The sequence below is a fragment of the Anas acuta genome, chromosome 21, assembly GCF_963932015.1.
Source record: "Anas acuta chromosome 21, bAnaAcu1.1, whole genome shotgun sequence".
NCBI classification, from domain to species: domain Eukaryota; kingdom Metazoa; phylum Chordata; class Aves; order Anseriformes; family Anatidae; genus Anas; species Anas acuta.
In genome coordinates this window covers 8,332,225-8,343,739 of record NC_088999.1, presented here as the reverse complement: position 1 = coordinate 8,343,739, position 11,515 = coordinate 8,332,225, and the positions used below count along the sequence as shown (strand labels likewise).

The window sequence follows — 11,515 nt, the reverse complement described above, 5'->3', positions numbered from 1 at the left end:
GGCCAATCGGCGGCGGGCAGGGGCAGACGGACGGCCGAGGAGGCCCATCAGAGCGTCAGGAAGTTGGTCCCGCCCCCGCGAGGTCAGGTGGCCCGCCCGCGCGTTTGATTGACGGCCAGGGGAGCCAGTCGCAGGAAAGGAGCTCGCGAACTGATGGCTCTTAGGCCAATCCCTGAGCGGGGTTTGTTCTGCTCCCGCCTACTGCCGTCTCGCGCTAGTTCCCGCCCCGCGCTGCGATTGACAGCGGTGCCGCCCAATAGAAAAGAAAAAGAAAAAGAACAGGACAGCTCAGCTATCCAGTCGGAAGCGGAAGAAGGCGGGGCTTAACTCCCTCTGTCAGCGCGACGCCGAAGAGCTCCGCCCTCACTCTCGATTGGCAGCCGCGCCGGCAAATCAGCCGTCGGGAGAGCCGAGTCCCCGGGCGCGCCGTGCGCCCAGCGCCGCGCGGCCCCGCCCGGACGTCTCGCGGGGGCCTCCTGCGGCACGCGGGGACGCGCACGCGGCACTGACAGCCGGCGGCCCGGCCGCGGGGCGGGGCGGGGCGGGGGCTGGACCAATCAGAGCCCGCGGCAGGAGGCGGCCCGGCCAATGAGGGGCTGCGCACTCCGGGGGTGCCGCCGCCGGCCCCGGGGCCGCTCCTCGGCAGCGCCGCGGTTTCGTTAGGCCCGAGTGGAGCGGCCCCGGGTCGCCTGCGGGGAGAGCCCGAGCGAGCACCGCCACTGCGAGTGTTTCCCGCGCGGCTCCGCAGCCGGGCTGCGGCTCTGCAGCAGGGGAGTGGCTGCTGCCTCCGGCCTCAGCTGCGGGAGGCGCCGTGCGGCTCTGACATTCCCACAGCGCCTCCCCGTGCCGCAGGATGGTGCCTGACAGAGCCGGGGCTAGGCCGGGGGCTGGGCCTGGTGACCTTGGAGGCCTCCTCCAGCCTCGGTGCCCCTGTGAACCCCTCGCTCCTGTGTTGGTTGTTTGTTTTTATGGTTGTGTTGTTTATTCCCCCCCCGTCCTCACTTTTACATAGTTTCTGCTCTCTTGAGTTAGGCCTCTTCCTGGCGGAGTTTTTCCCTTTCCCACCTGCCGTTACAAACCGTCTGTGCCTTTTTTCTGCTGTGTCGTTTCCACACTTGTTCCTGGATGGGGCTTCTGGCACAGCGCTCAGTTTGACACGGCCTCTACGTGGGAAGTCAGAGCCATCACCTCAGGATGTTGTTGGTCTGCGCTACCTGAACAAAGAAGGGTTCCGTTTCCCAGAAGCATAGTGAATACTGAGGAGACAGTAACCAGAAGAATGATAGTTCATAATCTGAAGAAATTCAGATTATGGAGCCGTTAATTGCCTGTCCTCAACAGGGCATATAGCCTTATCTATCAAATTACAGTGACTGTGGATAAGAACACACAATGCACATGGCTAATTTTTACCATATAGCCCTTCTTATGTGCCCAAAATGTTAACTAATGGCTCCTGTTTTTTTTTTTTTTTTTTTTTTTTTTTAAAAAAAAAGCCTTTGCCAACCAAAGAGCTCACAACCCATAAGGCAACAAGTACCTTGTAGCCACAATGTGGTACTAAAAGTTGATAAATTTCTGGAAGCAGTTTAGATCTGAAAGAAAGAATTGGGAGGGTTTAAAGCCTGCAGTGCGTCTGCCTGCAATGATAGGAAGAATCACAGAATTTCTAGGTTGGAAGAGACCTCAAGATCATCGAGTCCAACCTCTGACCTAACACTAACAGTCCCCAAAACTTCCAGGCCCAGGGGTTATCAAGGTTTACTAGAGTGTTCACTGTGGCTGCATCCATAGCCGTACTCTTACAAAAATAGACCAATATTGCAAGTAGCACAGAAAATGCTGTGTTACTTCTTCTTGTACAGAGAGTCTCAGTTCCCCGGCACTGGGTTGGGTTCAGTGTGTGTGAAGCTAACCAGCCCAAGAATCACAGTCCGGATCTCGGTGGGACCCTCCCTGATGTTTAGATGGAGGGGTTTGGATCTAGGACGACTAGATGTAAGTAAATAATGATTTAGCATGAACTTCAACATCCTACTCTTACGAGTCCATTTCTTTACTTGCAATGTAGCTTATCTGTAAGGCACCAGAGCAGCTGTATGGAAGGTGTCCTGGAGCATTACAGCATTGACAGTTTGATATGTGTGTTCGTGAACACGCAGAGCTCTGTGTCAGCTGTGGTGAGCCTGGGCTCCTGACCTGCCACAGATAAGGAACTGTTCCTTGCTGACGCCTCTTAGGTTTTTTATCTCCTTTATTCCTGCCCCTCCTCCCTCTCCTCTCTGCCTTTTCTATTGGGTTGAGGTTACTGGAACATTTTTATAGAAAAAATATTAATGCGTTTGTGCTTATATATGGTCTAGTGCTAGTGCACAATGCCTTCAAATTACCGCAGCTTCCGAAAAAGCGTGCCGTGGCTAATCCTTTTTCTGGAAACTGTTTTCATCATCCTCTTCTACTTTTTGTTCCCACGTTACAATGCCTTCATCACAAACATTTCCTACACAGGTAAGACTGCTGGTTTAGCTGTGAAAGGAAGGGCTTTTTTTTTTTGTGTGTGCTTTTATTTTGCAGTGCAGCAGAGTTGGGATTCAGCAGTTTTGTTTTTGTTACTGAGTAGAATGTTTTTACTGACCTTTAAGTACTCTTCTTTGCCATGTGTTATATTTATTCATATCAAAGCAAAGACAGTGAACAAAGACGTGATACCAACTGCCTTGCTTATCTGTTTCTGCTGTCTGTTGGTGGTAATCCTGATTCCTGTAAGCACAAACTTCTGAGGGCAGGTACTGCACTGAGCTATGGGCCCAAGCCTCGCGCAGTGTTGGCATGCAAGGCGGCGTGCCACAAAGCAGAAGTTCAGGATGGCAGTGTTCTCCAACTGAATGCTTGCTCCAAATACATGAAGCTATTACAGTGGAATTAAGGGCTTAAATATATTTTGGAAATGTGTTTTGTGCGTTGATTAAAGGAATGTATGAGCAGAGTATGCTATAGCCATAGTGTATAAAATATTCACAGTGCTGGGCAGAAGTGAGTTGGTTAATCCTCGTGACATTCTGGTATTGCCCTCCCTGTTTTATAGCCAGGAAAAATGAGACCTGCTTACAAGCAGCTTAATATTTTGCCATACGTAGAGGTCTGCGCAGCCATATGAGACTATGACTGTTAGCATGTCCTGGGGGATACTTCCAGGCCTACAGATCCAAGGCCTTGTACCTTGGACAGCCTCTTCCTTTTATGCAATGGTTTCCATGTTCATCTGTTCTGAGGTCGCTGTGTAAAATTAAATTCAGGGCCAACGGTATTGTCTTTCTGGTTGCTTATGGATCAGAAAGAAAGCTTTGGAAATCTTTAAAAAATAATATTGACACACAATTTTTTATCTAAAGGCTTCTTAGTTAATGGTAATTTTATTTATTTATTTATTTATTTATTTTTAAACCAGAAATTCAGTCTGCATTAACCACTTGACTGTTCTCTTGGTCTTTTCTGTCATGCAGATTTTCAAGATGTCAACATCATGGTGATTTTTGGATTTGGCTTTTTCCTGGCATTTCTGAAAAGATACAGCTTTAGCAGCACAGGATTCAACCTCCTCATTATCGTACTTGGTGTCCAGTGCTCCATTCTGATGGAAGGTTTATTATTTCCCAAAGAAACAAACGAACGTGATCCTAAAATGTAATTATTCCAGTTCTCACAAGAACTGATCTGGAGCTGCTGACTGCTTTCTGTCAAAGACAATGCCTTGTTTTATTGACCTGATTGTTAATTAGCATGGTCATTTGCAGACTTTTTTGGAGGGCTTTGGAGTGTTAAGTACATTTGGCCATCTGTCATTCTTTCATTGCCCCTGGTGTGGTCCCAGTATGGAATTATTTTCTTTCTTTCATTACAGCATAACAATGGCTGCTGTGAGTATGACTGCTGTGGCCATCTCCAGTGGAGCAGTTCTTGGGAAAACGAACCCTTTACAATTAATTGTGATGACAGTTGTAGAGATAATAATTTTCCATGTGAGCAGATGGATCAACAAGCAATTCCTGCAGGTACAGTAGTATGATTTCTAGTAACAGAGGGGAAAGTTTCACATGGACTGTGGAAGTGTTGCTTTTTGGTGATTCCTTAGTGCCATGCTGATGGGAACATCAGTGTATTTTATCTCATTCAGTTAGATTGTGGCTATGATTTCACTGAGATATGACATCTGACCCTGAGAGTACATTTAAGCATCAACCTCCAAATGCTCAGTATTCTGCACCGGTATAATTGACTGATTCTTGATCTTGAAGGATAAGCTGATCTGATGGATTGGGATATAGTGCATTTGACCTTACCCATGCCCTGACCCACCCCCAACACATGAATGAAAGCTTTGACCTTTGCTAAGGTACTGATTATCCTAAACCTTTGCTCCCTCCCTGTTGGTTCAATCTGGGAGATTAACAGCATGAATGACAGACAAGCCCAGCCTGGACAGCACAGAAAGACCTGCTTTTAATGTACAATGCCAACGTACTTCAGGCTCTCTGTAGATGAACTGTGTTTATGAGCTACACCGAGCTCATAAATTAACGTGGCATTAATAACTCCTGCTTAAACTGAGTGACAGTGATAACAAATAGTCCATAGGAAGGTTGTATGAGTAACTATATCAGGGTCTTCATCAAAGGGTTTCTGTGGCATAAAATGTTACAAAAGTATTCCGATGATACAGATTCAAGACAATATCAGCATGAAGCACGTTCACCTGTTTGGAGCCTACTTTGGTCTGGCAGTCTCTTCACGTTTCTCTGAGCCATCACCGAGGTCTGAGAAGAATGCAAGTACCCCGAAGTCGGATTTATTGTCAATGTTGGGTAAGACATTTGGTTTAATGCCTCAGACGGAAGAAGAGATTGTAGTGAGAGCAAGAAGGAGGTTTTGGGGAACAGGCCATGGCACACTTAAGCTTTTGCATTCAAAGTACAGGTCTGAGTGCTGTCCAGCACAGAATGCTGCTGTGGTTCATGGTTTTTGACAATGAGTTGGTGAGTCTCAGCAGGTTTCCTACCAGGCATGTAGGTCACTCTTGCAAAGGCAGTTTGCTTGTGTCAGTCTCAGCTTAAAGTCTACAGCAAATTAACTGTTCCCTCTCCCAACTAACTTCTCTCTTTTGGCCTTGTATAGGCAGATCAGTAAGAGACATGTGCACTGAGGTTATTACTTGTATTTCAGTAGTGCTTAGAGTTCCAGCTGGGCTGAGGCTCAGTTTTTCTTCGCAAGGTGCTGTACAGAGATATAAAAATACAGTCCCTGCCTAGTAACGTAAATGAGAAGATAAAAACCCACTGAAGGGAGGGGAATATGATACAGACATGCGCACGAGAAAGGATCTGAGTAATGACAGGCTGAACATATGGGAGTTCCATTTTTTTCTTAAAGAAGCAATTTAGTTTCCTCATTATTGTGACTTCTGTTATGTAACTGTCACCAGCTGAACTAACATCTTTGCAATTCTCAGTTGTCTTCACTTGACAAAAGACTTGACAAAAGAAAACTTAAAATTTTACTGTCAGGTGAAGTGCTCAGGGACTGGTACCTCTCTGGTTCAGTTATGGAGACATGAACATTAGCTATGGAAGCTGAACAACAACAATTAATGTCTAGACAAAGCGAAATAAACTGCAGCTTGTCTGTGCTGTCGTCTGTGCACTTATGTACGTCTGTGCAAAAACATATAGGCGCAAAGCTCCTGGATTTTCAAAGTTTCTTCTGTTCAGCAGTGCTTAATAGTCCTGGATGTCGTTATTTTTGGTACCATTGAAAGTCTGTTTTCAAATACCTGTGCAGAACAAGCATAATGCTTATTGTTTGGAAATGAATGGTGAAATTGTTCCCACTTGTATTTAAACCTCTGTTTAAGGGGACTGTATATAAGAAAGTTGTTTTTAAAGGTGTTCTTGAAAAGCATTAAGTACATCCTGGCTTGAGCTCCATGAAAGACCAGCCAGCTCCCAGTAGAGCCTTGATTTGGCTGCATGTATGACGTTACCATGTTTCTGGGAAGGTGTTGGAATAGCAGTCAGCTCCCAGGGCTGTCTGTGCTGTAAAGTGCTGCTGTCCTCTGTTCACAACAAGGGAATTGCAGAATTGCAGCAAATGTAAAAATGTGGGCTGGAGCCTTCCAGACACAGCCTATCATAGATTTGCTGTGTTTTAGAGCAAGTAATGATAGTTGCTTGTCTTTGTCTCCAAGGTACTCTCTTTCTTTGGGTATTCTGGCCAAGCTTCAATTCTGTACTAGCTGATAGAGACAAGACCAAAGCCATCTACAACACCTACTTTGCACTTGCAGTGAGTGCTGTAACTGCCTTCACGTTGTCTGTTCTGACCACAAAGGATGGAAAATTCAGAATGGTAAGACATGAGAGAAAACTGCTGTGTGGCAAAGCTATTTTTCTGTTACTTTCTGTAAAGCACCAAAAGTATAATAGCTATTAAGTAAAAACAGCTCCAAAGTTTCAGCTTCACATTTGTCATTAGCATGCCAAGCAGAAGTCTTTAAATGTAACTTAGAAATTATATCCTCAGATGGTAATTCACAGTATACAGAATCACAAATTAATGCAAAAGACATTCTACTTGCATAAGATTAGTGGTCTATGAAATTGTACAGCTATAAGACAAGCAATGCCTGAATTCTCACTCCATGTTTTTGTTATTTTATTTTACAGACTCATGTCCACAGTGCAGCACTAGCGGGTGGGGTTACTGTTTGTTACACAGCAGAAAGTATTGACTATCCCTGGATTGCGATGATTTTGGGTCTGCTTGCCAGTGTGATAACCATATTAGGATCTTTCTGTTTACAGGTAATGCTCAAAACCTGAAATTCATTTTTGTATAAGCTGTATAAACTTCTTTTCCAGCGTAGGATACCTCAGAGTAAACCTCTCTTTCAAAGAAATTAAAGCCAGGAAACGAAGACTTGACTGGAGTGCAGGATTGCAAGTTAAAAGACCAAAATTATTTTTCAAAGATATGCAATGTGCTGTAATCGACTTGAGGTTTTGTCTGTCAGTTAAACTTTTTCCTCTTTCTAGAGATGCTTGAATCCTGCGCTCAAGATTCATGATACATCTGGAGTTCATTTCACTTTTGGCTTGCCTGGTTTACTTGGAGCTGTTGCCCAGGTTGTTCTCTCAGTAATAAAAAAATGGACTCTTTCACCAAGGTACGTCTTTTTTTGATATTAATAAGTTTAATGATTATTGTAGGGTACCCTGAGTAGAGTTCTCATACATACAGAAAGCCTGAAAGTCATCACAGATAAATCATATTTTACCAGATAACCTCAGATCATCTCTGAAGTCCAAAAAAGTTAGCATAAAGACTTTCTGAGCTGAGCAGGCTTTGGATCAAAACTTTAATGTTATGTTTTGGTTCCATTTTCTCTTCCTTTTCATTTCATATTAAATACAGCAGACATGGGAGATGGATGGAGAAGCACATCCTTCCAAGACTCATTTTGACTTTTGTGTTTTGGGAAAGCTTTGTATGCTAATACAGCATACAGAAAAAAAGAAAAAAAAAATCATTTCTGTCTGAAAAAGGCTTTGCCTTTAATCAGGGGCAAAAATGCCAGCCTGGACTACAGCCACTCTGGACACCCAACTGGAAATTATACTTGGGGAGATATCCTGCAAAAGGGTCAGTGAAGTATAGGTCTACGTAGGATTTTTTTGAAATGGCACTGGCACCTCATTTTCACAAATCAAGCCCATGTCGCATCATGTAAGAAGTTCTCTGTGTAAGTTTCTCAGCTTATATAAGAATGAATCACGGTGCAATATCAGTCTGTATTAGGCTTCTGCTAGGATCTCTTAAAACATCTAATTGCAGCTATATAAAGATTCTAAAATAATAATTTGAGGTTTTGACAGGAAATGTGCACGTGCACCACTTGAGGCAGATTAATTCACATTCTGTTAAAATCAAACTGTCAAAGGTGAAACACTTGTTTTGCTTTTCAGCCTGGGTTATATGGTCATGATTTACATCGGTGCTTTCTGCCTGACCATCAGTGTTGCCTTGATAACAGGTTTTATTACAGGTAAGTATGGAAAAACGTTTCAGTAATATCTTCCTCATTTTCCTTGTGGGCAAAGGGTATGTCTTCCTACTATATCTGTTACCATGTCAGTGCAAGTCTTTGTATAAAGATGCCAGTGTAACTGGGGTGTTAAAGTGTATAAACGTGTATGTATGAATGATTTGTTCATATAGAAGGAAACTGACACATTAACACCAGGAACTCTTCAAAGGTGGGCTTTGAAGAAGAGATGTATTCAACATAACCTGCTAGCACCATTCATTTGTTGGTGACATTTATTTAAACAGATGCTTAACAGCCTCCTTCAGATTTCATACAGATGTGTGAGGATGAAAATATTTCTACATTTTGGTATTGTCTTACAGACAGAAAAATGCTATCTTAGAGTTTCTCATTTTTTAGGCCTGTTGGTATAAATCTGCAAAGTTCCACTAATGTCAGAGGTTTGCTTACATAAGCCAAATATTAGGCCTTTGATCACTAATGGTTTGGGGTCATCAGGGCTCATGTGTTCCTCATATGACATTCTGCTATTTTATGGCAGCTGCAGTTTTTCTATTAATTCTGGTATGAGTGGAAGAAAAATGGTAGTTAAAAGTTCCTGTGAAATATACTTTAAAATTATTTTTTGTGCTTTAATTGATCTGCAACCCTTGCATTAGCTCGGGGGTAGTTAACGAGGTTGAGCTAATCAAGCAGTTTTTCCAAAAAACAGCTTAAGCAATCATTCAGTCATTAAGTTTTAAAATCTATGTTTCCACCTGAAATCTCAAGCTAACAATGCTGATAAGCCTGTTTGCTTTAAAAACTCAGGCAGTTTTCAAGCAAGAAATTAATGACTTTTATTAATGATCTTTAGAATCTGGCAGACTGTTTAATGGCTTTACCTGTACAAATTAAGCTTTTATAATACAGGCCTTAATCCTGGCAAGCTTCTCTGTACTTAAAGTCAACTTGAGTCAAGGGGCTCCCATGAAGCATTTTGTTCCACTTTTGTATTTTGATGTTATGTTTGCATGTGTGTTACTAAGAAACTTTCAGTTATACACAGACATCCCCTTTCTGTGATACATGTATATGTTTTTACAAATAGGTTTAATCTTAAACTTCAAACTGTTGAAGATCATCCCTGTATCACAGTATTTTGAAGACCAGTTTTATTGGGAGGTAAGTTTCAGGGTAAAGTTAACCATGTAGGAGTATATATAGCACCAAGCATTCATTTCATAGTCCACTTTGAATGCCGTTTGATGAACTGTTTAGAGCCTGCATATTGTAAATGTATGTATCATATCCTTCAGCTACGACTCTCAGAGCTGTTGGTGGGCACAGAGCTAAATCTGAGATGATCTTGTCTGTTGTAATGCATAATCTTACATGCTCTGACATCCTGTGCTTCATATACCATCCTTGAGGAAATCTGAGCACCTACGAGTGGGATTTTTAGAAGCCAGTAAGCAGACCAAGTCTCCTGGCCTTCACTGGGCGTAGAGTGGCTTTTAAAGCTGGTGCATAAACACAGGCTTTGTGCATGTTTAGGTGCTGAATGTGACCCAATGTCTGAATCATAGAAATTAGAATAAGCTTCTAGTAAGGCTCTCCATTACCTTTTTCATATGATGACTTGATGCATAAAATATTCTGATACAAGAATATTTGTCTTGCAGTTTCCCCATTTGGCCGTTGGATTTTGAATGGATGAACCCACATGAAAGATCAACCAAGAAAAGGTCACTTGATAAAATGAGTAACTATGATGGGATGAAAGAGCACTTAATTATCAATTCTCATACTCAAAAAACCCTTCCCACGCAAGTTTGGTAACAAACTTTTCTAGTTATTCTTGAAAGACCAGGCTGTAAATTTACAGATGTAAAAGTTATTATGCATTTAGCTTTTCTGCTTTAATGGTCTTGCCTTAAATAGTTCATAGAACATGTACAAAAAAGTTCACCGCATTCATCGCTGTAACGGCTTATCAGTGAAAATGCTTAGAAATTTTTAGAAAGCTATTTTTAACTCCCCACTTTAAAAGCCAAAATATGTGTTTTAATATTATGTGTACAGGGAGTACACTTACTCTGATGTAGTGAAGCGTTAAAGTGCTTGTTTTTAAGCTAAATTTTGTTAGAGGTCTTGTAAAGTGAGGATTTAATGACTGAGCTGGATCTGGGCCAGAACTCTGCATCTTGCCAGACTGAACTCTTGAGTTATCTGACTGCCTGAAGAAAAATCTACACTTGGGTGGCTCAGGCTAGGCTCTCTGGATGTTCAAACGGCAAGAAATTAAATTGTTCTGCTTGTGGATGGTGTCATTGAAATTAACAGCATCGTTACTCATTACTTCAGGAACAAGCCTTAGAACACTATTCTTGAGCAGTGACAGTCTGCACATGGCCAGCTATCCAAAAGGCTCCGGGTGCTGTAAAGGCGTGAATGTCAGTCAGAGAAGGAGGGAACAGTCCTTTCTTGGGTATTCCCCTTTGTTTTGATAGGGCTGGTTATACAATAAATTTAACCGGACTGGGCTTAATTTTGCGCAACAAGCTTCATGATACCAATGCTAAAACCCAAATTCTAAAGTGTCTCACGCTGAATTTTGATGTTTTCTTTTTTCATATTTTAACGAAGTGGTTTGGTTTTTAAACATTTTAAGAAACATTGTATAGAGCTTCTACACTGTAGATACAAGAATAGGTAATAGCACTTTTTTTTTTGTACTGGGTGGATGATCAACTTGGAAAATTAAAAGATTTTAAAATTTATTGATTTAAGACTGCCAGTAATATCTTTTAAAGGCCTTAGTTTTGATTTGAATGGAACACAGCACATACCTGTTTGCAAAGGACTCCAGCTGAGACAAGCAGGGGCTTTGGTCCATGAGCTACAGCCTCACTGTGCAGAAGATTCTGTGTAAACAAGCCCCTTTTTTATGGATTACAATCCTGTGTTTCTTCATTATTTCCAAATAGTTGATATGCAAGTTCTTACATAATTAAAAAAGTCAAGCTTTGATTGTTTTTATTTACTCAGCACACTTGCTTAAAAATGAAGTAATGAGGGGAAAATTGCAACACTGAAAACGAAGGGTAAGTTCTTTGTTCACTGTAGCAATGTATGCTGACCTCAACTCATTCACTAGAGAATAAACAAAGTAGATCACTGCAATTAAAGGAAGTGTGAGACAGGTTTCAAAGTTACTCAGAGAGGAAGTGCCAGTTTTTCTTAATTCCAGCCCACAAAATAGCCAGTGATCTTTCTTACTTTACCAACTGCATGCAGCTTCCATCAGCTTACAGTACTATTCAGCTTGATACATATGCACTCACACACTTGCCTTATCTCACAGTTAGTGCACTCCTGCCTTTGTAATCCTGCAATCCAAGCTGAATTTGTATATTCAGTCTCTTACTTTTC

At 42.2% G+C, this 11,515-nt stretch overlaps 1 protein-coding gene and 1 long non-coding RNA gene across 3 annotated transcripts; both read left to right on the top strand.

The window, feature by feature from the left end:
* Positions 1-282: 282 nt before the first annotated feature.
* On the top strand, positions 283-1,462 carry LOC137842935 (uncharacterized). The gene is made up of 2 exons (XR_011089275.1): positions 283-1,228; positions 1,262-1,462. It is a non-coding gene; the product is annotated as an uncharacterized lncRNA (long non-coding RNA).
* Positions 1,463-1,738: 276 nt separating this feature from the next.
* On the top strand, positions 1,739-11,111 carry RHCE (Rh blood group CcEe antigens). Of its 2 annotated transcripts, XM_068657571.1 has the most exons (11): positions 1,739-1,998; positions 2,364-2,508; positions 3,504-3,684; positions 3,902-4,052; positions 4,721-4,862; positions 6,242-6,402; positions 6,720-6,857; positions 7,089-7,219; positions 8,019-8,098; positions 9,192-9,265; positions 9,766-11,111. In XM_068657571.1, exons 2-11 carry the CDS (start codon positions 2,376-2,378, stop codon positions 9,790-9,792), a joined length of 1,218 nt encoding a protein of 405 aa, XP_068513672.1. In that variant the 5' UTR covers positions 1,739-1,998; positions 2,364-2,375; the 3' UTR covers positions 9,793-11,111. The 2 variants fall into 2 exon arrangements, with proteins under 2 accessions (XP_068513672.1, XP_068513673.1); XM_068657572.1 differs by lacking the exon at positions 2,364-2,508.
* The last annotated feature ends 404 nt before the right edge of the window (positions 11,112-11,515 follow it).